Below are 24,163 nucleotides of genomic sequence, written 5' to 3'. Positions count from 1 at the left end.
GGAGGTGCCGTGCGTTCGGTACTTGATCGGTTGGATCACGAAGATGTTCGAATACATCAACCGGGTTACTTAATGCTTCCGCTTTCGGTCTACGAAGGTACGTGGACACATTCTCCCCGCTCGTTGCTATGCTTCTCCTAGATAGATTTTGCATGATCGTAGGAATTTTGTTGAAATACAGCGTTCCCCAACACCAGGCTGGGTCCTCTCATGTGGTGATACATTTTGATGGACGAGTAGCCTTTGTTTAATCCAAGAATGCACCATTCATCTGAGTTACTGGAAGCAGGTCCGTGTTGCAAATGTTGAAGAAGTAGGTTATACCGATGATAGGCTTGCTATGACATTGGTGTGTGGAAAAGTTCTGATAAGTCTTGGCCACAAATAGCTGTCCTCAAGGTTTCAACTTAAGGAGTGAAGCTCAGGGAATTTGGTTACCAGTGGTTGCTCCCAACAGTTATCAGACCACAGCGGTGTAGTATTTCCAGAGTGTGCCTTGCATACTGCAAATTGTTTATAGACTGGCAGCAGCTTGAGTAATGATTTCCACCAGAAAGATCCCACTAGTCTCTCACCAGGGAGAGAATTAGAGTAGTATGATTCTCAAATGATATTGATCCAACGTATATCAACCTTATTAAAAAAATTATGAAGTTGCTTCAGGAGAAGAGCCTTGTTGTGGGTCTCAATATCCAATATCCCCCAGTCCTCCATTGGCTTTAGATTGACATGTTGTGTCCCATGCTATGAGTGCTGATCCTCTCTTAGTTGATCCAAATTTCCTCCAAAAACAGTTCTTTAGGTAAATATTCAATTGCTTGACAACTGTTGCCGGTAGCCTGAGGGAGCACATGAAGAAAATGGGCAAGCTGGAGAACACTGATTTAATAGGAGTCAATTTGTCTCCAGTGGAAAGCAAAGTTGAACATCCCAGCAGTCTGTTTTCTACTCTTTTCAGCAGAGGCAAGTAGTCTTCAACTCTTGGTTTGTGAAGGCTGAGAGGTAAACCCAAATATGCGTCAAGAAGATTTCCAATCTGACAGCCGAAGATAGAAGACAAGTATTGCATCTGGTCATTAGAAGTATTGATAGGTATCATAATTGACTTGTTGTAGTTGACATTCCGACCATTGAAGGATGCAAAGTGTAGAAGTAGGTTCTTGATATGCATCAGTTGAGAGGCCACAGCTTTAACAATTAGGATGGTATCATCAGCATATTGAATGATAGGAAAGTATGGGCTTGTTTGATGCACCAAAGGGGCTTGTATCAGAGAATTATGCATTGCTTCATTCATCATGGATTGTAGCAGATCTGCAGCAAGCACAAAAATGAGAGGTGATAGGGGGTCAACGTGCCTCACTCCACATTTACATAAGAACTGCTTTCCAGGTACCCCATTGAGAAGTACAGAAGAAAACCCAGTGCCATATATCATCTTAATCCAATTGATCCACTTAGAACCAAACCCTTTGGCTTTTAAAATCTCAATAATAGTGTCATGGTTAAGCATATCAAAGGCCTTCTCAAAATCCAATTTCAGGAGAATCACATCTTGATTTGACTGATAAAATTGATGTATGTATTCAAAAGACCAGGCCAAACAATCTTGTATACATCTGTTGAATATAAACCCATATTGGTTGGGGTGGATCAGCTTGAGAATCTTCTTTTGCACTCTGTTGGCCAGTAACTTGGTTAAGATCTTCAAAGTAGTGTTCAAGAGAGAGATGGGTCTGAAGTCATTGGGTTGTGCAGCATCATCTTTCTTGGGGATCAATGTAATAAAAGAATAATTGATACTCTGCAGATTTACTATCCCTAAATGAAAATCTTCAATAAGTCTATAGAAATCAGGAGCCAGAATATCCCAACAGTCTTTAAGAAATGCTGCATTAAATCCATCTGGTCCAGGTGCTTTATTAGTAGGAATCTTCATAATAACATCATCTATTTCTTTATTAGTAAAAGGTGTCTCAAGGTCTGACAAATCATCATGCTGCAAAAGTAGAGACTGGAGAAGAAGTGGGTTTTCTGTTTTGGAAACTGAGCCCAATCTCTTCTTGAAAGCTCTGAAAAGAATAGCAGCTTTTGCATGATGGTCAGCATGCTCATGGTCCTCTTCATCTTTCAGCATAGCAATGTGATTAAATCTGTTCTTAATGGTGGCTTTAGCTTGAAAGTATTTTGTGTTTGCTTCCCCCATCTTGATGTTTCTGATGGTAGCCCTTCGCTTCCAATAAATTCTCTGCAGCTCATTAATAAGACTGAAATGATCAATGAGTATCCTCCTGCCATTATATTCTTCCATAGACAAGTCCCTATATTCCTCAATGACATCATAGAAAAGAATCATGAAGATGATGTTCTTGATAGTATCTTTCAGGTTTGAAATAGTTTTGGACCAGATCTTTAGGACCTTCCTAAGCCTCTTAAATTTAGCAGCAATGCACTTTGCACTATCAGTTTCATGCACCTCTTGCTCCCAGTTATTTTTTACTACTTCCTTGAATTGGGGGTGCTTGAGCCAGAAATTCTCAAATCTGAATATTTGGGATCTAGGGATGCAGGTGCCCACTTTGATAACAATAGGGATGTGACCTGAAGTGGTTTTGGCAAGAGGGATGGCTTGACTAGAAGGAAACATGATGGTCCATGTTTCAGAGGTGAAACACGAATCCAACTTTTCTAGTAGAGGGGCTTCTTGCATATTGCTCCAGGTGAACTTTCTGCCTTTTAGAGGAATTTTAACAAGTGCTTGAGTACTGATTGCTTCATTGAACAAGAACATGTCATTTATACTGCCACCATCTCTGTTTCTGTTATGAGGATATCTAATGTAATTAAATCACCCAATACAAGCCAATTTTCATCATCCCCCACCTGATAGTTTTTGAACCAATCAAGGAAATCAACTCTTGCATCTTGTTGACAAGGTCCATAGATGTTGGTGAGTTTCCATGTGTCCCCAGAGAGTTTACAAGTAAAATTGATGGTTAAGGAGTAGTCATTCTGATGTATTAGTAGCCCAAAGAATAATTGCTCATTCCAGGCAATCAACAGCCCTCCAGAAGCACCATTAGAGGGAAGAAACTCAAATTTTGGAATGTTCTTAGGGTAGAATTTCCTAATATAAGCAGTGTCAAAATGGTCCCTTTTGGTTTCTTGAAGGCAGATGATGGAACAAGCAGATTCAACAATTTTGTTGGACAGAGCATCCCATTTCTTAGGGTCATTGATGCCCCTAATGTTCTAGTTTAGAATATTCTAGTTTCTCTTCATGAGGAGCACAGTAAACTAGAGGGAGGAGGAGGTGAGACTGGTACTTGGAGAGCCAATGACATAGCATACAGACCAGAGCAACCAGAACAAGCAGACACTACTAGGGAAAACCTTATACACAAAATCTTAGCAGTAGCGCGGGTCAAAAAGAAGCGCTACTACTATTTACCACTAGCGCCGGGCAAACAAACACGCTGCAGCTAAGTTTATAGCAGTAGCCCTTCTCTGGAATGAAGCGTTACTACTACAATTCTCATACTATTCTAGCCAGGCTACGAATAGTACACTACAAGAAACCTGTTAATACATGACGGATTTCTGGTGACGTTCCTAGAAATCGTCATGGATGATGACGGTTTTCTCTTATCCGTCACGGAAAGCGTCATCGATCAACAGGATGTGACTGCCCTCTGGAAAAGGTAGCCCTTTATGATGGACATCGATGGGCCGTCACGGAAACTGCCACATATCAACTTGCAAGTCTTGTCTTTTTCTTCTGACCGTCACCGATGGCTCCCGCTGATGTGTGTGGTTTCTTGGTTGGCCCATATGTCATTTGAATGTGTAATATAATCTCTACTACCTAAAAGAAACGGAGTGTTCCGTTTCCCCTCTTACGTTCCCCGCTCTTCGTCCAACCCTCTCGTACGACGGTCTCTCCCCTCTAGCGATTTTATTTTCTCCCTCCATCGATTTTCTCTCCTTGCCGGTTTTATCCTCGTCTGGCCGGACAAACCGTCATATACGTTCGTCTTACCTCTTGTCCACCGCATGGACACCAAGCAGCCTTTCCTTGATTCGTGGCAAAAGAGAGTAGCGTAATTATAGGGTTCTGGGATTAAAAGGGAATCAGATCAATGCGTGCGCGCATGCATCGCTGCAGGGAAGGAAAGGCATTAATTAACGCTCGCTAATTACTGTGTGTATAATGGTATCAGATCTCTTGAAAAAATATTTTCTTAATCTCAAAGAAATCCTACCAAGTCCAAATCAATAAAATCCCATTCTCCAGGAAAACCAACATCTTCGGCCGCGACGGCGCAGCAGGATGGTGATCGATCAGGAAGACAACAACAACACGTCGTAGGGCCAAGGATAATACATGGCGGCCGCCGGAGCCCTCTCTGCCTACAGATTCACCAATTAATCTCTCCACCTGAACCCTCTCTTAATTGATTTCATAGCCCTCCTAGGAATCGCCATGGAATTACCTTTTTGCTCACATAATCCCCTCTTACCTTTTTGCTCACCAATTAATCTCTCCACCGAGGCAGAGGAGGATCTCCTGCTAGAGCTTGGCAGCACCGGAGGCGTTGTGAGGAGATGCCAAGGTGCCGGTGGTGTGTGCGTTGCTGGTGGTGCTCCGCAAGGACGAGTGCCGATCTGCACCCGATGGTACACTCCTATTTTTTGTTGTTGTGTTGTCAATCTCCATGACCAGGGACGTAGTGATCCCTCTCCATGTTGTGCCCCTTCCACTGTTTTGATCTAATCTATCCGTGTAGGTCATTGATCTCCCAACGGTTGACGGGCGGTCTGTGCCTAGATCCACTTCTCGTCATTTGTCCAATCACATAATTGTTTTCCTCTACTTGTATTCCACCTTTTGGTTGTAATTCAATTTAGGATCAGCAGTATCTATGCGATTAATTTGAAACTTTGCAGGATCTGTCGACATGTTAGTCACACTCTAATACGTGTTCATCTTTAATTTCCTACCCTATAGTGGGCAACATAATTTGCTCTATGTGCATGAACATTGATAAATTAATTTGGGTTAGTATGTATAGTGGTTAAAGGATGCTAATCCAGGTTCCTGAAACTTGCATTTTGGCCGACCCGTATTACAACTTGTACTGTAATCAACATAGAATTATATGGCCGCATTACGTTTCTTTCCACTGGAACACACGATTTATGTTGATCATGCAATTGTCTTCTTTATTTTTCTGTTTTGTGCAGTTTGCTGGAAGAGCTTTGTACAGAACCGGAGATTAGGAGGAATGGACATACAAGAAACAATTCCGGAAGATTCCCTAGGGAAGCAAAAATTGTTTACTGGTCTGTGTAGGTTCATTTAGGAAATTCGATGATTGTTGTAATATGAATTTTACATCCTTTCCAACAAAAAGTGTTGTTTCTACTTACATCCATTTTGGTGTGATAAATAATGGTTCTGAACATGCTTTCTCTTTCTACCATGGACACTTATCACTTTGTGATACCTTGGATACAATCTCTTTCCTGGGAAGAAGTGATGTTTTGATATGTGGTTACTGACACTTATCACTTTGCTAGATGGAAGAATGGATGACATTATACAACGTGGTTACTGAAGTTGGTGGAAAGAATGTTGTGGTCACTGTTGTGCCTGCCAAGGAAACTACATTTAAGTGCCTTCATGAACTAATTAAGTGCCCTCCTGGTGATGCATAAGTTAAGCAATATGGCTGTGAGTAATCACTATTGGATTTCGCTACAATGTGTTTGTGTCATAATTGATTCACTATTCATTCTAACTTTGATGTTGCATGTATGTGGGTTTGTCCAAAGAGCTTTCACGGAGGTGTATGCTTCGATGCTGCTTGATGTGCATGAGAAATTAGAAGGTAGTATTTGTTCATAAGATTGTTGTTTATCATTAAAATATTTATGCCCCGTTGCAACGCACGGGCAATGCGAAATTTTAAGTCGCGGACGCGGCCCGTGGCAAAATTTTGGAGCCAGCCTATCTAACCCACGATCCATCCCCATCTAACCCTAATCCCCATTCTCTCCTCCGTTCCCTCAGCCGCCACAACTGCCCACTCCTGATTCCGGCGATTCTGGCAGCTATCGCCGGCGCGGTGCACACCGCCGAGGTCGGCTCTTTCGGCTCCATCCTCCCCCCTGGCAAGATTTTCCCTTCCCGGCCTCTACCGCTCGCCCAAATCCCACACCCGTGCTAGGGTTTCGGCCTCTCTCATCGCCTTCGTTATTGGCGCATGTCCGACGGCCTCTGGCGGCTCTTCTCCACCGTCTTTAGCGCCCCCACGTGCGCCCTCGCCTTCTGATGTTCTACCTCGAGCAGGGCGGCGCGGAGGATCTCCTCCCGCAGGATCCACAGACGTGGCGCACCCTGCAGCCGCCTGTCCGGGAGGAGGGCGGACACTGTGTCCTTGTCCTGCTCGATGACGATCGCGGCGAACGCCGGTGCTGCTCCTCATTCTCGACCTTCAAGGAGGAGCACTGGTACAGCAGAAGCACGCCCTTCCCCTGAACAATCTTCATGGCGTCAGGTAAGGTTGTGCTGCCGTGCCTATATTGCCTGGAGTAAACAATTTGATGGGACAAATTGCTTGTGCTAGATGTGGTTAGCCTGTAGTGGTCATCTTGTTTTTAATTTTGGGGACAAATTGCTGCTTGTGCTGTCAAATATGCAATTTAATCTTTTACCAGAAGCGGGCTGCCTGCTTCGCTGCGCCGCTCTTTTTCCAGGTTAACAATCCGTTTGTTTAGTTGTTCGTGGGTCTGTTGCGCCTTTTTGCTGGGTGTTGGGCGTTGCCCTGCTAGATGCATATAATATTTGCATCTATACACACGTGTGTTGATCATTGGTAATCATGATTTTCAGTAGCCCTGAATTATAAGCTCAGGCAAGAGCATACCAATTCTGGTGTTGTCACTACAAAATATGTACACCAAAGGGCGAAACAATAATCAAATACTGTGAGCGTGTTCAAAGAATCTATATTATCATATACAAATCATTCTTTCTTAGAAAATCTATATTGTTAGAAGAGTGTTCAAAGATTTACTTATTCAATTAACTCTATCGATTGTATAAATAAGGGATCAAACTGTCAAATAGAATGGATCCTGAAGAAATGCTAATGCCAATTATATTTAGAGAAAAACTTACCAATTAATTGGCAATAAAATCATAGCTGCAGCCTGCAGTACAGAGTAGTTGATATTTATCCGAGGTTACAGCTGTAGCCTACACAATCTTAATACACACATAGGAGAAGAGAACTTGAAGGTGGGAATTCTGAACCATATATAGTTTCAGCTGGATATAAAGATAAAAAGTAACATATATGATATAGACACAGGACCTGTTCTACAACCAGCACTCAGCAATTACAGGTAACACAAACATGCACAAGACTTCGCTGAATAATTTGAAGCACTGGAGATAACATACGAAGCAACAAAATGATGTCTTTTCGTTACTTGGTGTACTTGGCTGTACTATTTATTAGGGTTGATTTCTGTCCTACTAATGACTACTGCCTTCTCCACCCATCCAATGGTGTACAGGACGTCCTCCTCCTTGACGCGGCTGTTCCCAATGAGCTCTCTCCTCCGGAGGAGGTGAAGCAGCTTGTCCAGCACCCCCTTGGCCTCCTATCCTGCACCACATGAACGAGCTCACCGACGGTTGCGTTCTGCCCTCCTAGCGTGGTGAGCTTATCCCATCTCCCCCCTTTACGCCCAAATCTGGATGATACCTGCAATCTAAATACGAATCATGTTTTTGTTCAGTTTAGTGGTGGATTCAATTGCTTAGATGAACATGTGAGCTTGGTTAGTTGCTGATGCTTTTGTGGATCTGGTTCTCTTGCACTGTTACACATAATTTAATCAGTGCAAGCTAATGCTAATCCATAGTATGATATAGCTAAAAAATTCTAAGATGCACCGGTCTTCATGTTGCTTTGGTACAGATCTTTTGGGAGTTAATTTGGTAACTTCAACCTGTTAGATATAAATTCAGCTGTGACTCTGTATCTTGCCAGAATCGACTTGTTTTGCAGATGCGTGTATGTAGTACTTGAGAAAGAACCTAATTATTTACCTGAAAAACTGTCTAATTATTAACTGGAAATAACTATAAATTTGGATGTCATAAAAATGCGTAAATATTAAGAAACCACACACATTGTCAGAATATGCAAGCCGTTTATCTGGATTATGTATCATTCTAAGTAATCGTATATATGTAGCGCAACATACATGTGTTAGTATGTCTGATTTCTTAGATATACACCTATTAAAAGGAAAATAATATATGTGGATTTCAACTTAGTTTTGACATGTTTAACTTGCATTGATTTATAAATTGTAGTTAGCCGTGTCTGTGGTTATGTTGATGTGAAATTTCTGTCAGTTCAAGTGTCGAGACTTGCAAAATTGGAATTAATCTTCTCTCATGATGCCCAAAAACATCCTTTTAATGCCACTGGAATAGCTCCAGAGTTGATGATGATCTTTAGCCTGGTAAGATAAGGTAGAAGTATGGCTAACTGGATGTTTAGCCTGGTGTGTGAATTAAAAAGAACTGAGAGATGCTAAAACATTCATATATGTAGGTCAGATTATATTACAAATATATGTAGGTCACTGTAATAGTATTTTCTTATTGAAAATTGAAAAAATGTACTACGTGATAAGTAGGCTAGAACTAAAAAATTGCTAGTCGTTGTGTATTGCATATATCTTTTTGCTTGGATGCCAAAAATTATCTTCTTTGTGGCTTGATTAACTTCCTTTTTCTGTTCAATCCATTTTGAATGAGATTACTACCAATAACAGATAGTATGGAGGGGGAAACAATGTTTTACTGTAATTACATTGTCTTCACTTAGAGTTATCTTTTAATGTCACCAGCAACTGTTTCTATGTTACCTCACAGATTCACTCAATAGAAGACACTTGAAATATTGTGCAAATAACTAGCTAGCATTGTGAAGTGTGCATTATTTAGTTGAGATATGACATATCATCCTAATTGTGTAGTTCCTAGAATTCATGTGTCACTGTATTGAATCCCTAGATGATCTCCTTGGACTAACATGCCAAAGTTAATCTTAGATATGGTGAACTATAAATTTATAATGATCAAAACTGTTTGTATTAATGTTAATTAATGAGTGTACCAAGCATTTGATGGTTTGGGAACGAAGTATTAATATTGAATGCTATACAATCAGAATGTGTTATACTAACTTTTTATGCCTTTTTAGCTAAATATGTAAGGGCAGGTAATGCCCGTAATATATTGAAGTGTGATACTACATAATATTTGTTGTATCTATAGTTACTATTTTTATATGTGTAATAATACATACAAAAACTGACTTCTACTTGATCCAATCCTTTATGTCTTCTACACAATATCTGTTGTATCTGTAGTTGGACTATTTTTATCTATAGGAGTATCTTACAAATGTATTTTCATCTAGATTAATCGTAAGCCACATATGCCAGATCTTTTTCTTGTGGAATATCATATCAGATAGGACACATATTCCATCAAGACATAATCATCATGGAATTGTTTCATTCTTTTTTACCTTTTGAGAAACAATCGCTAGGAATTTTCATTAATGCGCATTATTCAGCTGGGCTGCATTTCTTATCAAGTTTACTGTAGTGATTTTTTAAAATAAGCAAAACGGAGTTTACTTCCAACTCTATTGATCTATGTATGCTCATCATTTCTTTTTGTTGCCACCAGTTGTTTCTTCTCACACCTTTGTTAATCTGTTGCACTACTTTGCATCCTGGGAGTGAAAACATATAGAACTTGATAATGTGTAGTAAGCTACTTGTAGTTTAACCTACTGGCTGTAATTTTTTATAACGCAACATATTTTTCATCATGTGGCAGATATTGGTTATGGCAGCATTTTCAACAAGAAAGACTGCGTTTTGACAACTTTGGCATGGACGGGTGGATCTGCTGCTTGGAAGACCCCTAGTTGGTGTGTGGCCGCCTGATAAGAGTGGCCATCGCTTGGTGGGCGTGGTGCTGGTAGTAGAGTAGGATAGTGTTCTTCGGGACATGCTTGTAAAATTAAGGTTTTTGGGTCTTTTTTTCCGCTCCTGTACAAGTGTATTTTTGGATCTGTTGTTGTAATTTTCTTTTTCTAATGACATGAGCATATACTTTCTGTCAAATTCTTATTGGCGTAAATTTTCCATGGAAAATGAGAGATGTGTGAATTTTAGTGGGCCTTGAAATTAATGGGCTTAAATTATAATTGGGTCGATTGCTATATGGGCCGCCACTCTTGGACAGGGCTGGAATTTAGTGGGCCAAAACTTAGATGGGCTGATTACTACACAGGCTGCCATGTCAGATCCATGTCAGATGGTGATGTGGCATAGAAGTTAACGCCATTATGAGCACCATAGTCATGACGGTCAAGATCCGTCATGGTCGGTGACGGTTTTTGAAGATCTGTCATGGAGTGTACGGTGGTCAAATTATGATGCGATATACATGACGTATTTTAAATCCATCACACATACCTTTGCATGACAATTTTACATAGGTCTGTGATGGACTGAAACTGTCATGTATTAACAGGATTCTTGTAGTGGTAGTAGCGTGTTTATACAAAGCGCGCTGCTGCTAAGATGGTTGTAGCAGCGTGTTTTCCGCGAAAGCACTACTGCTACTACTAATGAAAATAAAATAAAATGAAAAACGTACAGAAAAGTAAATGAAAATAAAAGAAATAGAAAATGGGGAATGGAAAAAAAGAAAATGTGAAGAAAAATAAATGAAAAATAAAAATAAAAGAGAAAGGCGTAGCAGCAGCGTGCTTTCAGGACAAGTGCTATAGCTAACTTAGCAGTAGCGCTTTATTTCATCCAGCGCTATAGTTAAGTTAGCTACAGCTAATGTAGTAGTAGCACTTTTTCGGGCCAGCGCTACTGCTATTTTTGATTTAACCGTGCGGTTCTTCTTCCCCACGGCCACTTCCCCCAAATCCCCCCTCGATCTGTTGTTGTCGCCGTCGGCCGCCACACGCTCTCCCGTCGCCCTCCCCACGCCCTCTGCTGCCCTCGGTGGCCGCCGTCGTCGTCGCCCTACATCGCCGCACTCTAGCGCGCGCCCGAGCCCTGACCCCGACCCCGACCTCGACACCGCGTGCCCCTCCCTCGGCCGCTCCCTAACTCCGCCGGCGCCCGAGGTGAGCACGCCTAAACCTCCTCCTCCTCTCCTACCTCTGCTTAGCTAGGGTTCCTAGGGTTCATCAAATTTTAGGGTTCATCTAATTAGTTAGGGTTCATCAAATTAGCTACTATTTGTAGATGCTTAAGTAGTTATATAGGACAGTAGTTGTAGATGCTTAATTAGTTTTTAGGACAAATTCCTAGGGTTCATCAATGGGTGCTTAAGTAGTTGTAGATGCTTAAGTACCTAGCTATGGTTCATCTAATTACTTAGTACTTGTAGATGTATAAGAACTAGGGCGGTAGGGTTTAACTAGATGTTAATTAGGGCAGTAGTGTTTAGTTTAGAGAAAAAATTCAATATACTTTTTTTTACTATTTTTAGTAAGTGTTTAATAGAATTAGTAAGAAAATTAATAGAACTAGTTGAACTAGTTTATTTTTAGTAAGAACTAGTTGAATTAATAGTACTAGTTTATTTTTAGTAAGAAAATTAATAGAACTAGTTGAACTAGTTTATTTTTAGTAAGAACTAGTTGAATTAATAGTACTAGTTTATTTTTAGTAAGAAAATTAATAGAACTAGTTGAACTAGGTTATTTTTAGTAAGAACTAGTTTATTTTTATTTATAGTAAGTGTTTAGTTGAATTAATAGAACTACTTTAATTTTAGAAAGAAAATTTAGGTATATGAGATTTGATGATCTAATTAAAATTTTACTATAGAACTAGTTTATTTTTAGTAAGAAAATTAATAGAACTAGTTTATTTTTAGGTGTATTTAACAGTATTCTAGGTTGATTCGTTTTGAAGTGGACATGTCATATTTTGAACATGTCACATTTGTTGTTATTTTTTTAGTTAAAGCAATTATTCCCGCATCGACGTCAACGATGCCTATCCCGCATCCTCGTCGTCGACTCGGCGGAGGACACCTGCTTTATCAGAGGGGCCATGTCTGAGACTGGGCTCCGCCGGGCTGGTACTAGGAGGTGCTACCTTCCGGGGGGCGCAGCTTGGTGAGGAGCCAGCCCGTCGTTGACCTGAACCTTCTTTGGTGGCGGTCGCGTGGGCCAGTGACGGTGCGGAGGCTTTCGTCCCCCGCGGAGGTGGTACGTCACCGTGTCAGCGAGGAGGACGAGCACGCCCGTCGCTACATGGTTGCATTGGAGGGCAGGTTCTTCAGGGATCTCACTGGAGCTATGATCCTGTGATGGTTCCTTCTCTTTGGGTGTCCACCGCCCGTGCCGATACCTGTCGTTCGCTAGGGTTTTAGCTGTATTAGTGATGTTATATGTATGATACTATTCGAGATGTATTACTGATAATATTCGATGATGTACGGATGCAAGAGATGATTTAGTTTTTCTTATTGAATGCATGCTAATTTGAATACTTATTTATTTTACGATTTGAATGCTCAAATTGGACCCCACTATGCAAGGCGTAGGCATTTGATTAGTTGATAGCTTATAGGGTTTTTGTTTTTGCAGAAATCAAGGAGCCCCTCCATCATCCCCGCAGTCGTCCCCGTCACCAACCCCCTCCGACCTCGAGGTAAGACCAGCCAAATCTCCATGTCAATATGAGTCCTATAAGATATTTTGAAATGTTTTTGTTCATATTTTCAACCATTGAAATGCAATGACCATCAAGTTTGAATGCTCATATGATGTAGATATAAACATGTATATCTTGTGTTGCTCAAATAGGATATGTGCTTGCCCAAGTGGCCGGTCATGTTTGCAGGTTACACCTCCGAGTGGCCTATGTTTTGCTGGAGTGTTGATTAATTTCCGTTCCGACAAATTTCAGGCGCTCGATATGTCCTTTTTTAGCAAAGGTCATGCCGGATTTTTCCGTGAATTTTGGCACGACTTGTGCTAGAATATGAAGGAAATATCGACTGGCCTGGATTTTCTAGAAAGATAATTAAATGACATTTGGGGTTGACTTTAAGTCTGTTGAGGCTCCATACATGACAGTCAACAAATGAGTCAGGGAGAAAGTCTGCACCATATATGCGAGAAGAAGAATCCCGACTGTTGTCGTGGGGGTCGTTTTTCCTTCTTCTCCTTGTGCTAGACCGTTGTTATGCACTAGGGGAAGGAGGAATAACGACCATCACTGACGGTCGAAAAATCAGTGAGGGAGTGTGTCCACCATATATGAGAGAGGATGAAGAATCCCGACTGTTGTCGTGGGGGTCGTTTCTCCTTCTTCTCCTTGTGCTAGACCTTTATTATGCACTAGGGAAAGGAGGAGAAACGACCATCACCGACGGTCGCAAATGTCAGAGAGGAATTAGTGAGGGAGAGTCTCCATCATATATGAGAGGACGAAGAATCCCGACTATTGTCGTGGGGGTCGCTTCCCCTTCGTTCCCGTGTGCTAGACATTTTGGTGTAATGCACTCGGGGACGAAGGGAGGAGCGACCATCACCGACGGTCGAATATATACACCACGTGAGCTGAGAGTTTTCAAGAAAAGGCTCGGCAGACCGATAGTCAACCCGTGATGAATAATAATGATCTAATTTAGTTTTTAGAGTACATATATTTAATTTTACAAGTTTAATCTTTGAATTATCAACATAGGAAATGTCATCATCGGATGACGAAAGTCTCCCGGGGGAGTGCGACTGGTGCAACAACGACCGAGGTCTGTGCGACAGGCCTCACCTGAAAGAAGATCAACACTTCAGCATTAAGCTCCAGGAGACCTTCGATGTTGAAATGGTACGCAACGACGACAAGTGTTTCTTTTCGTAATTAAGCACGACTTCAACTATTTCAACGTGTAATTTTCATCTTTTAAAATTCGACTAGCTTATCCCATGCCATGCAAGACGCTATGTCTTGGAGAGGATGCATTTTAAAGATCATGAATGTATGGAAACAAAGAAAATTCACCTAAGGACCCATCATTGTATGGATTTTGAAGAAAATCTGTACAATTCTGAGAGCGTAACCCATTTTCGTTGCACGAATTGGGAGGCACTTTGGAAGATGTATGGTTTTTATGAGGGTATGCTTTTCACCATGGATCTTGGTGATCCTGACATCACCCAAGACAATATGGATATTTGGGTCCTTGTTGATACGCTTCCAATTCTACCGCTATGTGAGTTTCTCAAACATAGTTATTAATTAATTTATATTGTTTATCTCAAAATGGTTGACAGCTTATTTTCATTCTTCAAACAATGTGCAGAACATGGTAGACAGAACCTACTACACCGATGGCTCAGAATTAACGTATCAGGAGAAAAATCATCTGATCTCATTTATTACTGATCTTGGGAATTACAATATCTATTATCAAACTCCTCCACATTATTGTCAATACGTGCAACTAGTGCACGTGTTGAACTATGGTAACATCCATGGAGATGCCATGGTAAGATTTATTTACTATTACAACATCCGTGCATAATTTTTTCTAAAATTGAACTACATTGCTAACTACGAAGTTATTACTATGTTTTTCAGCAGAAAATCCGAAGGATTGTGTGACTCATCTGATGTTTCGGAAAGTTCGCCTTGATGTTTTGAACATACGGCCAGGTCATCCTACGAATCACTCATGTCCATATCGTATTTCTAAAACCGATGAAGACATGACAATCAAAGATTGGAAAAAATGTATGGTCAATCGCAGGGAGCTACTTGGAAGCAACATTGTGCGAAGGGCAAGAATTGAAGACAAGATAATCTCCATTCTTCATAATGGAGAGTCAGGGCCTATCTTATGTTATGCTATTTTACCTAAGAGAAGGTAGTAGGTCCTATGAGAGAGAAGTAGGTCCTAGGTACAATGTGTTATTATGTGGTACAATGTGTTACAGTTGATGATGAGGAGGAGGAGTTGTGATTATGACTAGTGACCAACTTGCTATATGATGTCTCATTGATGAAAATGAAGATCATGAGGAGGTGTTATATGACAATGATGTATTATGATGATAAGTTGTTAATGATATGATGTTGATGATATTTATTATATCATTTTGGGTGAAAGAACCGCAGATTAGTTTCAAGTGGATGGACATCCACTTGAAACTAGTCCACGGTTCTTTCACCCAGTGATGTAATAACTCATTATGATGTAAAAACAATCTCTAAATTGCTATTGTATGAAAACTTGAATAAAGGTGTATGGATACAACATGAAATAAAAAAGAAATATAATATGGAATAATAGTAGCAGCGCGGGCCGCGAGAAGCGCTACTAGTAATTACCAATAGCACCCTATCCAGCAAGCGCTACTACTAAGTGGATATAGCAGTAGCGCGGGTAAACTCACGCTACTGCTAACCTTTAGCTGTAGGGCCTTACTAGTAGTGCTGCCACCCGCGCTACTGGTAGGCCAAAAACCGCGCTACTGCTAGGCTTTTCCCTAGTAGTGAGAATAACACAACACAGACCAACCCAGAGTTTCATAACACACTGAGATAAAGGATAACAAGTCTGCCACACAGAATCCATAAGGGAAAGAACCCAGTCATACACCACATAAACATGTAGACTCATGGCACCAAAAGATCAGGTACTATTACAGAAGATGGAAAGAAAAAAGGGCTTTCTACTTGGCATTCTTCCCACCAGTGGACCCCTCCTTAGCTTTGCTGGCACCATCCTTTGCTTTGGGGCAGACCTTGGGCTTTTTGATCTTGGTGGTAAGTTTTTCTTCTGTAGTATCCTGAGCATTGACCTTGCAATAAGCAGTGTTCAGATTCTTAATAATCTTTGCAGGTAATGGTGGAGGGAAAGAATGACAGGCCATGCAGTCTTTATCCATGCATACTGATTTTTTGTAACCTTTATTAATCTTTTGGAGTCTACAACTCCTCCTTACCTCTGTTTCCACCAGTTGTCCATTGCCCTTCCTCTTTCTGTTCTGATGAATAGCCAAGGTGGAGGGGGAAGTGATCTCTTGTGATCCACCCATAGATCGAGTTAGGGGTGTTCTCTTGATCCTGAGAATTATCCAAGGGACAAGTAAGATTTGAGCTGACAGGGCAGGATAATGGCAAGGCAAAAGGTAAACAGATCTCCTCACCCTTGTTTTGTGAGATAATTTCCAAGACTTTAGAAGTTATAAATTGTTTGGCCCAGTCAAACTTTTCAGGTGATAGAAAAGTAAGAGACAGAAAACTTACCCAGTCTACAGGTACCTGAATGATGTCCTTGCTGTTTTCCTTAGGAGCAAAGTGTCTGGTCCATATCAGAGCTCCTTCTTTGCCAAGGTATTTCTCTTCATCCTTGATTTCAACCCCTTGTTCTTCAGATGAGATCTGTCTCTTCACTGTGTCAATAAGATTATCAGGCATGAACATAGGAACAGGGAAGCCAGGTGGAGCAGTGTCATCAGAGGAGGAGGATTCACCTTCACCTTCAGTAAATATCATGGGATCAACAGCCTTAGAAATCAAATCAGGATCTTGAACCTCATTCTGTTGCATTACAGTAGGAGGGGGTTCATATGCTGCTTGTTCCATGGGGACAAACTTGTCCATGCTGAGAATTGGATCAGGCTGAGGTTGCAAAACCTGAAGAGTGGACTCAAGTTGTGGTACCTCCAAAGTGACAAGAGCTGCTGAGGATTTAATCAATTCATTTGTGCTGTCAATACCAAAAACAGCCTTGAGTCTGGGGACAGAGAGCATTCAAACTGCATTGGGTCCACCGAATGAAGAGTGTGATCCTCTGCTGTGACATTCAGAATAGCAGTGAGATTAAGATCTTCCAGTGCTGGTTCCACTAGCCTTCTCTCAGCCTGCAAGACCACTTGAGGGGCCTCCTGGGCCAAAATGGGCTCTACAGGCTCCAGTGGCACAACTGGCCCAATATCAGCATTTAAATAAGGAATGATAGGAAGGATTGGCGCCAAAGGCCCAACAGCAGAAGCAACAGTCTCAGCATTGTGATTAGGTGGTTCCATAGAGTGAGTGACATTGCTGTTAGCCACCTGTTGATCCTCACCTGAATGCTCTAGATCTGAAAAGAAGAAGCATGTCCATGGGCCTCAAGGCTAACCGTAGTAGCCCATCAAGGCAGTATGCAATAATCCAAAGCTATGCACTATTAATATCCTAGGCGAATTCCCTCAAAAAAAAGGCGAGCATGTTCTGTTTCGTTTTTTGTTGAAAACAATGGATCTACACGGCTGTCCAAGCTAAGCATTCTCTGTTCGATTATGCGCATCACGATTAATGCGTCAAACAAATTGCATCCACTGCCCAGTATCATGTCATCTTGACCGCACTGCTGCCGTGACGGTTCAGGGACACACGCTCATCTCAAGCATACAAGATTGCCGCCACATGCATCAAGTCCGGCTATGTATAGTAACACACCGCTGCTTCTGCCGTCTACGTGCTAGCATATCTCCAGCGGCTCCAACTCGACCTGTTTGCCCGATCTTATCTGTTTTGTTTTTTGCGGGGGGCCTGATCTTATCTGTTTCTAGGTAAATAAATTCAATTACAACATCTAACCTCTGAAGTAACAATTCCAAATATTGAATTATTAAAAACATGATTACATGACCATGGTTAGTTGATTTTATTTTTAATTATAGGGCATCCGAGTTCAGCATTTGGTTGTATCCAAATCCTATAGGTCTACCAATGCATCACATGGACAACTCTTTCAAAGAAAAACAAATGCACACATAAATCTGTCAACCTAAAAGAATGGTACTACGACATTAAACCTCTTGGTGAATAGCATGTAAGCATGCACGAGCAGCAGCCCATACGTTCACATGCATCTATTGGGTGGACATATATGAGCTCAGCAAGGACAACCAACGAATCATAGAACGACACTTAGAGTCATGCAAAAAAAAAGAGAGAACGAAACAATTTTTTGTTCTATAGTAAAATCTATATTTGCAGAATTAGCCAGATTCGAGTCAGATTGTTTAAAATAATAATATTAAAAATATATCTTATTAGGTTGACAAAGAATACAACTCTGACGAATATGTGAAGTTCAAATTAATAAAAACAAACTAACGTGTAAATCAACTTTCATTATATTAAATTTATTTATGAATCTAAAATAGAACATGCAATGAAAATTCGAATAAATTAGTAATCCGATTCCAGCATGTTAAAATATATGTTGATGCAGAACAACATGGACAAGAAAACTATGGCAATGTTTAAAGATGGAATATTTTAATAGCAACTTTTTATGAACATACACCAATAGTTTCTCAGCTTTAATTTGCCAGGCTACATAGACAATTCAAGTAAGAGAATATTGTCACGAGCATCTGGAAGCACATGTGGAAGATCGAGAGGCATGATATTGTACTATCATGAGACCACAATTGCCACACACATATTAGTGACACGTAGGCTAGAAGAAGAAGGCACAAAGTCTGGGCATCTAATTCTTAGTGAAATGGTCTTAGGTGTAGGACACCAACCTCAATGCCACTGGTAACCTGCTGTCATACAATGACATTTTTAGCTGCACTAATAAATTTAGCACAAAGATACTAGCCAGAGCTTTGATCCTATTACCTCAAGACAGACATTCCAACTACAGGATCTCAAATGATATATTAACTGTAACATGCGGACCCAAAAAATACATTTGGATATTGGGAGATCTAGGAACCAATGAAGAGTGGTAGGAGATGGATTCTTATAGAATCACATGGTATATTTTTTTTATTGTTGGTTGCTGATCTTTATCATAGGAGGGCGTATTTGCAATCAATAATATAACTGAACTCATAACTCCCCAAAAGTCCTGTTTGGTTTCCTCAAGATTCATGTTTGTCTCTTTACATTTTTCCATGGTTTAAATGCCAGATTACTGTCAGTGCATGTCCAAATAAATAGAAGCTCTAAATGTGCCAATTAGAGAATAGTGCAGATAAATTCACACCGTTCGTCGATTAGATAGGTTTATTCCTGAAAGTTGCAAAGAAGATTGCATTATGTTGAGAATATGTGGAGCCATATATATGGACTTACTAATGTATGACATTGGACAGAAACACAAATTTAATAGAGTTGGTGTTCTTGGTGAAAAATCATAAACCATATTTGTCGGAAATATAAATACTGACAACTAAGAAAGGTGAACCATGAAAGCTAGAGATCGGTACCAAAGTATATGTTTTAGCTGGTCGACACAGAGACCTTGATTCTTTTGTTGTTTCAACATGATACACATCCACATATTTTATATGAATACTAATGTAGCAAGTGATGAAATGAAAGAAGATAGGCCGATAGAACACACTGCAATATAAAAACAAATCTAGCCGCACAAATCCGCGATTCACCTTGATAGTTTTTATTATTTTAAGAGGGCGATATTTTTAATATTGAGAGGTGGCATTTTTGTTTACTGACACTTTCTTTTTTGCAAAGTTTTTTGGGTGGTGACTAATAATATGACAACTTTTGTGGCATTTTTTTCATTTTCTGATTTTTGTTCATGGCATGTTCTAAGAAAACCTATTTAGTGGACCTTTGAGGAACTGGTGGTTGCCATGGCCCTCCCGCTGTCGAATGGGGGAAACGTTCGCCCAGAGGACCTCCCTCCACCCCCGGTGATTGGACAACAGATATAGGTCCTTATAAGTAATGATCTTTTGTATATCTGGTTGTACGAATTTAGGCAACAACCTCTTGCCAGCCGAGAAAATTTTCTATAAATTCAAATCAATCTTTGCACAGTTTAAATTTTGGCAACCAACCTTTTGCCAATCGAGGAAAAATTCTTTAAATTCAAGTCACTCTTTGACGGTTGGATCAGAATTGGATTCCTATCTTTGACCCGCTTCATCATCCCCTACCGCAAAACCCTTAGACACGCACCATATATGTTGTTCAATTTCTAATCTATGTATTTAATTTCAAGCATTGATCTGCAATACTACGAACTGTTTTTCTTCTTGTTCAACAATTGATCCAATAGCTTTAGGAAAAAGCTAAACTAAAAAAAAGAGAGGATATAAGTCCTCTGATATCTATGTCAATCAACCATCCTCCTATCTATCACCCCCATCAACAAGGAGGAGGATACTCTACCGTTCGGCACCCTGTCGTTTTACCACTGACATGTGGGCCCGTTGAAAACCTGGCCCACATGTCAGTGGCCCAACGTCACACGGCGCACGGCAGAGGAACCGCTTCCCGTCAACATCAAGTAGAAAAAGTGAACAAAAGAATACAAACAAAAGTCGACTCTAGTAATCCTCAAAAAAAATAAAATCGACACTGGTAAGTTTGAGAAGGAAACAAAATGTCGACTCTAAAACTATTCCTCCCGCATCACGAAAAGTTGATGCAGACGCTGCCATTCTTGGCGCTTCCGCACGCCGGGCACGCCTGCGCCGCGGCCGCGCACGGCGCGCACACGCAGAGGTGCCGGCACGGCAGCAGCAGCACAACGGCCGCGTCCTCGCGGCACCCCTTGCACCTTCCTACTCCTGTCGCGGGACGCTCCTCCACTACCGGCGTGCCCACCTCCTCCTCCGCGCAGAGGGGCACCTGATTCTCCCCCCAGCAGCACGACTCGGCGTCGTCTTCCTGACCGTGGCCGCTTCCACCGCCATGGACCGCCTGGACGTCGAGCGCCCGCTGCAGGTCGCCGCGGAGCACGTTGGCCGTGGCCTCGTGGGACTGCGCGACGTCGCGCCACATCTGGTCCTCCATGAAGAGGTTCCGAAGGCGCTCCTCGAGCGCCCAGTTCATGATCCTGATCCGCTCAATCTCCTCGTCCTTTGCCTTGAGCCGCTTCGCCGCCCTGGCCTCCACGGTCGAGACGATGAGCCTCGTGTGGCTCTGCCTCTGCTGCGCCAAAGCAGTCCACATATTTTTCGCCTGCATCATCGACAACGGTTAACAAAAGCTAGTAGAAATTAAAGGCTGAAACGCAAAGCATCGATCGGGACGGTGGGACTTACATGTTTTAGCAGGATGCGGTCGACGTCCATGGTCTGCTGCTGCGCGTGGGCCGCAAGAACGTCGTTACGCCTCCGCTTCTTGGTGATCATTTCCTGAACACCGTCGGGGCTGCCGCCCTTCTTCGCCAGATCAGCCGCGGCCATCGCCAAGAACTCTGAACACTGACACGGGGCCGGCGTCATCGTCGTCGGCGGCGGCAGCGTGAAGATGTCCGCGTACGGCTGGTGCCCCCGCTCGCACGACGCCGCAGAGCCATAACAAGGCTCACTTGCTGGCATAGCAGCGGCGGAGGCGAGCTGGTGGTGACCGCCGGCGGCGGCGGCGCCGGTGGTGAGTAACATGTGGCGCAGGCGTTGCAGGTCCACGGAGGCCATGGCGATTGATGGGGCGCGCGGGTCGTCCGCTAGCTCCTATATATACAGCCAAGGCGATGCGTCCCTGGCCGTAGTTAGTCAGAGGTGGTGGGAGGTGCGGTCATCGATCGGCGAGGGGACGGGAGGGCAGGGTGGCAAAGAAACAAGGTCCCTAGATGGCAGGCAGCCGAGTATTTATGGTGCGTGACCGGGTTTTGGTTGGCGTCCACGTCCCCTATCCTGAGTGAGAAAGCAACTGACGATGAGATTTACCGGCCCTTTTCAGGAGGGTTTTTCCTTTTATTTATGGCTTCCGTTTCAATCTCTCCCTAAATTTGGAGTAGAAACCACGAATTCCCCGCGTTATATTACCTTTCTGCACCGAAATCGCTGGCTTCCGTTCCCAACAATTCCATCGATCGGTTGACTAATTTGCAGAACCCAAGCATTGGCCATATACTGTATCGTTAGTATATGTCGTGGCGCCAAATCAGCACGCATCGTTGAGCCTTTGATCTCTGCACGCACGAATCTTGGGGTGTAAGGAAACTTAACAAAGCAAAACAAATTACGCGCGGATACGCGCTCTGGTGAGGTCTCTGGACTTGGTAAAGATCGGGAATCACGTAGAAAGCCGTGGTTAGTGGAGGGCAATTCCGGGAAGAAGGAAACTGCAAGCGTTACGTACTAAGTTCATGCACTGCATCTGCATGCAGAATCAACGTACGTACTTTAAAATTCCCTAAAAAAAGTACGTACTTTAATGTGCTGAGATATATATTAGGCTTTTTTTGGCTGGCTAGCTGTAGTTGGTTGAGGAAAATAATATACTCCTACTGTACGTTAGTTAAAGCGTAGAGGTAGAGATGAGGGCTCAAAATTAGAAGGGGGTGAATGAGCTAGTAAATGATTTGGTGAGAACAGATCGACCATTCATTTATTCTTGCCTGTACTTTGGTGCAAATCCAGCCGATCGATCCCTACTTTTAATTTGGCAAAGCTACCGCCAGCTTTTGATTTAATTTGTTTCCATAAAAAGATCTCTGTCAAAGTATAGCGTCGATCGATCTTTTAATTGCGGCATACAAATAATCACGTCGGTGCCAAAATAGAACCACAGTTGTGCATCATAGTTATACACGTGTTCCCTAAAAAAAAACAATAATTATACACGCGTACGTCGGTGCCATCACACATCTTTTTTTGTGTGCATAGAACTCATAAAACATCTACACGCGTACGTATCAACATCGGACATCGGAATATCTTTTCACGTCAACGAATTAGCTAACCACTATATTTGGAGTAGTGTACTGGAATGGATCGGTAAAATGGGAAACAATGAATAGGTGCATATATATTGCAGTTTTTTAGAGAATATATAATGCAGTTATGCTTTCCATTAATCTCTAGTATATATGGACCTTTGTGCACAAGGAAACAACGTTATGTAGTACTCTATGCATGTATCCAAGCGGAAGACATCCCTCGGTAAGCGGATACGTTTCGGCTTCTACTTAAACTACTAGATAGAAAAGGAAGAGCAAGACAGGTGACGACGCAGGCCAAGGAAAGAGAAGAAACGGAACAGCTTTCAAGGAAACGCATGTTTAGACTATCCATAATGAGACTAATATAGGTGGTAACATCACACAAATCTAGACAAAATAGATAATGTGACAAGTAATAAATAAATAAAAAGAGGCATGCGGTAACATAGCTACTCCCTCTGTCTGGTGAAGAGTGTGATCTAGCTTGAAAATTTGTCCACAAAAGAGTGTATTTCTATGTTCTCAATGCATTTTAAAGTAGAAAAAATATTTCTCTCTCATCACACGGTAATGAAGACCAATAGCAATCTACACATGGTCTTTTTAATTTCTACATGCACTTAGCTCATTGGGGGTTGGGTAATTAAAGAGAAGAGTGATGGTGACTTACACATTTCCAATGCATTTTTTACTTAACTTCATAATTTGTCCTAAAATTTCTAGATGTACACTCTTCACCGGACGGAGGGAGTAGTTACTAAGGCTGGTCATAGTGGGGAGTAACTTATACATTAGTGTCATGCACATAACACTAGTCTAAGTTACTAACCCCATAGTGCAAAGTAACATAATACTAGTGGCATAGATGACTTCATTTATTAGTCTGTAGACACATCTTTTTTCGGGAAGCGCTATGTTACAGTAACATATTCTGTTACTCCCTCTCTCTCAGTTTACAGGGCGTGCACGTACCCCTTGGTCGTCAATTTGACCAACCTAATACAAGTCATATATTACAAAAATATATCAATATAAACTTCAGATGTTCTATTTTCAAACGGTATAATTTTTGTATTATATAGTTTATATTAGGGTGATAAAATTGACAACCTAGGTATACGCGCAGGACTTGTAAACTGAGACGGAGGGAGTACTCTAAACACCTTTCTCCTTATTAACTACATGCCACATAAGCAAAAATTTCTTGGAGTGCGCTATGTTACTACCTAAGTTACTCTCACTATGACTAGCCTAAGTCATAGTAGGAGTAACTTAGGTACTAATATAGCGCACTCCAAGAAATTTTTTCTTATGTGGCAAGTAATTAATGAGAGGTGGTAACATAATATGTAACATAGCGCTTTC

The 24,163-nt window shown here is 41.7% G+C and overlaps 1 protein-coding gene and 1 long non-coding RNA gene across 2 annotated transcripts; one reads left to right on the top strand and one right to left on the bottom strand.

Annotated features, from left to right (window-relative positions):
• Nucleotides 1–6,003: 6,003 nt before the first annotated feature.
• On the top strand, nt 6,004–10,290 carry LOC123167689 (uncharacterized). The gene is made up of 3 exons (XR_006484059.1): nt 6,004–6,560; nt 7,585–7,728; nt 9,938–10,290. It is a non-coding gene; the product is annotated as an uncharacterized lncRNA (long non-coding RNA).
• A 9,796-nt stretch (nt 10,291–20,086) lies between these two features.
• LOC123166021 (BOI-related E3 ubiquitin-protein ligase 1) lies at nt 20,087–21,705 on the bottom strand. Its single transcript, XM_044583780.1, has 2 exons — nt 21,174–21,705; nt 20,087–21,090 (listed from the first exon to the last, which is right to left on the bottom strand). Exons 1-2 carry the CDS (start codon nt 21,546–21,548, stop codon nt 20,539–20,541), a joined length of 927 nt encoding a protein of 308 aa, XP_044439715.1. The 5' UTR covers nt 21,549–21,705; the 3' UTR covers nt 20,087–20,538.
• Nucleotides 21,706–24,163: the final 2,458 nt, after the last annotated feature.

The sequence above is a fragment of the Triticum aestivum genome, chromosome 7D (assembly GCF_018294505.1).
Source record: "Triticum aestivum cultivar Chinese Spring chromosome 7D, IWGSC CS RefSeq v2.1, whole genome shotgun sequence".
Classification (NCBI taxonomy): domain Eukaryota; kingdom Viridiplantae; phylum Streptophyta; class Magnoliopsida; order Poales; family Poaceae; genus Triticum; species Triticum aestivum.
This window is presented reverse-complemented; position numbering and strand designations above follow the sequence as displayed.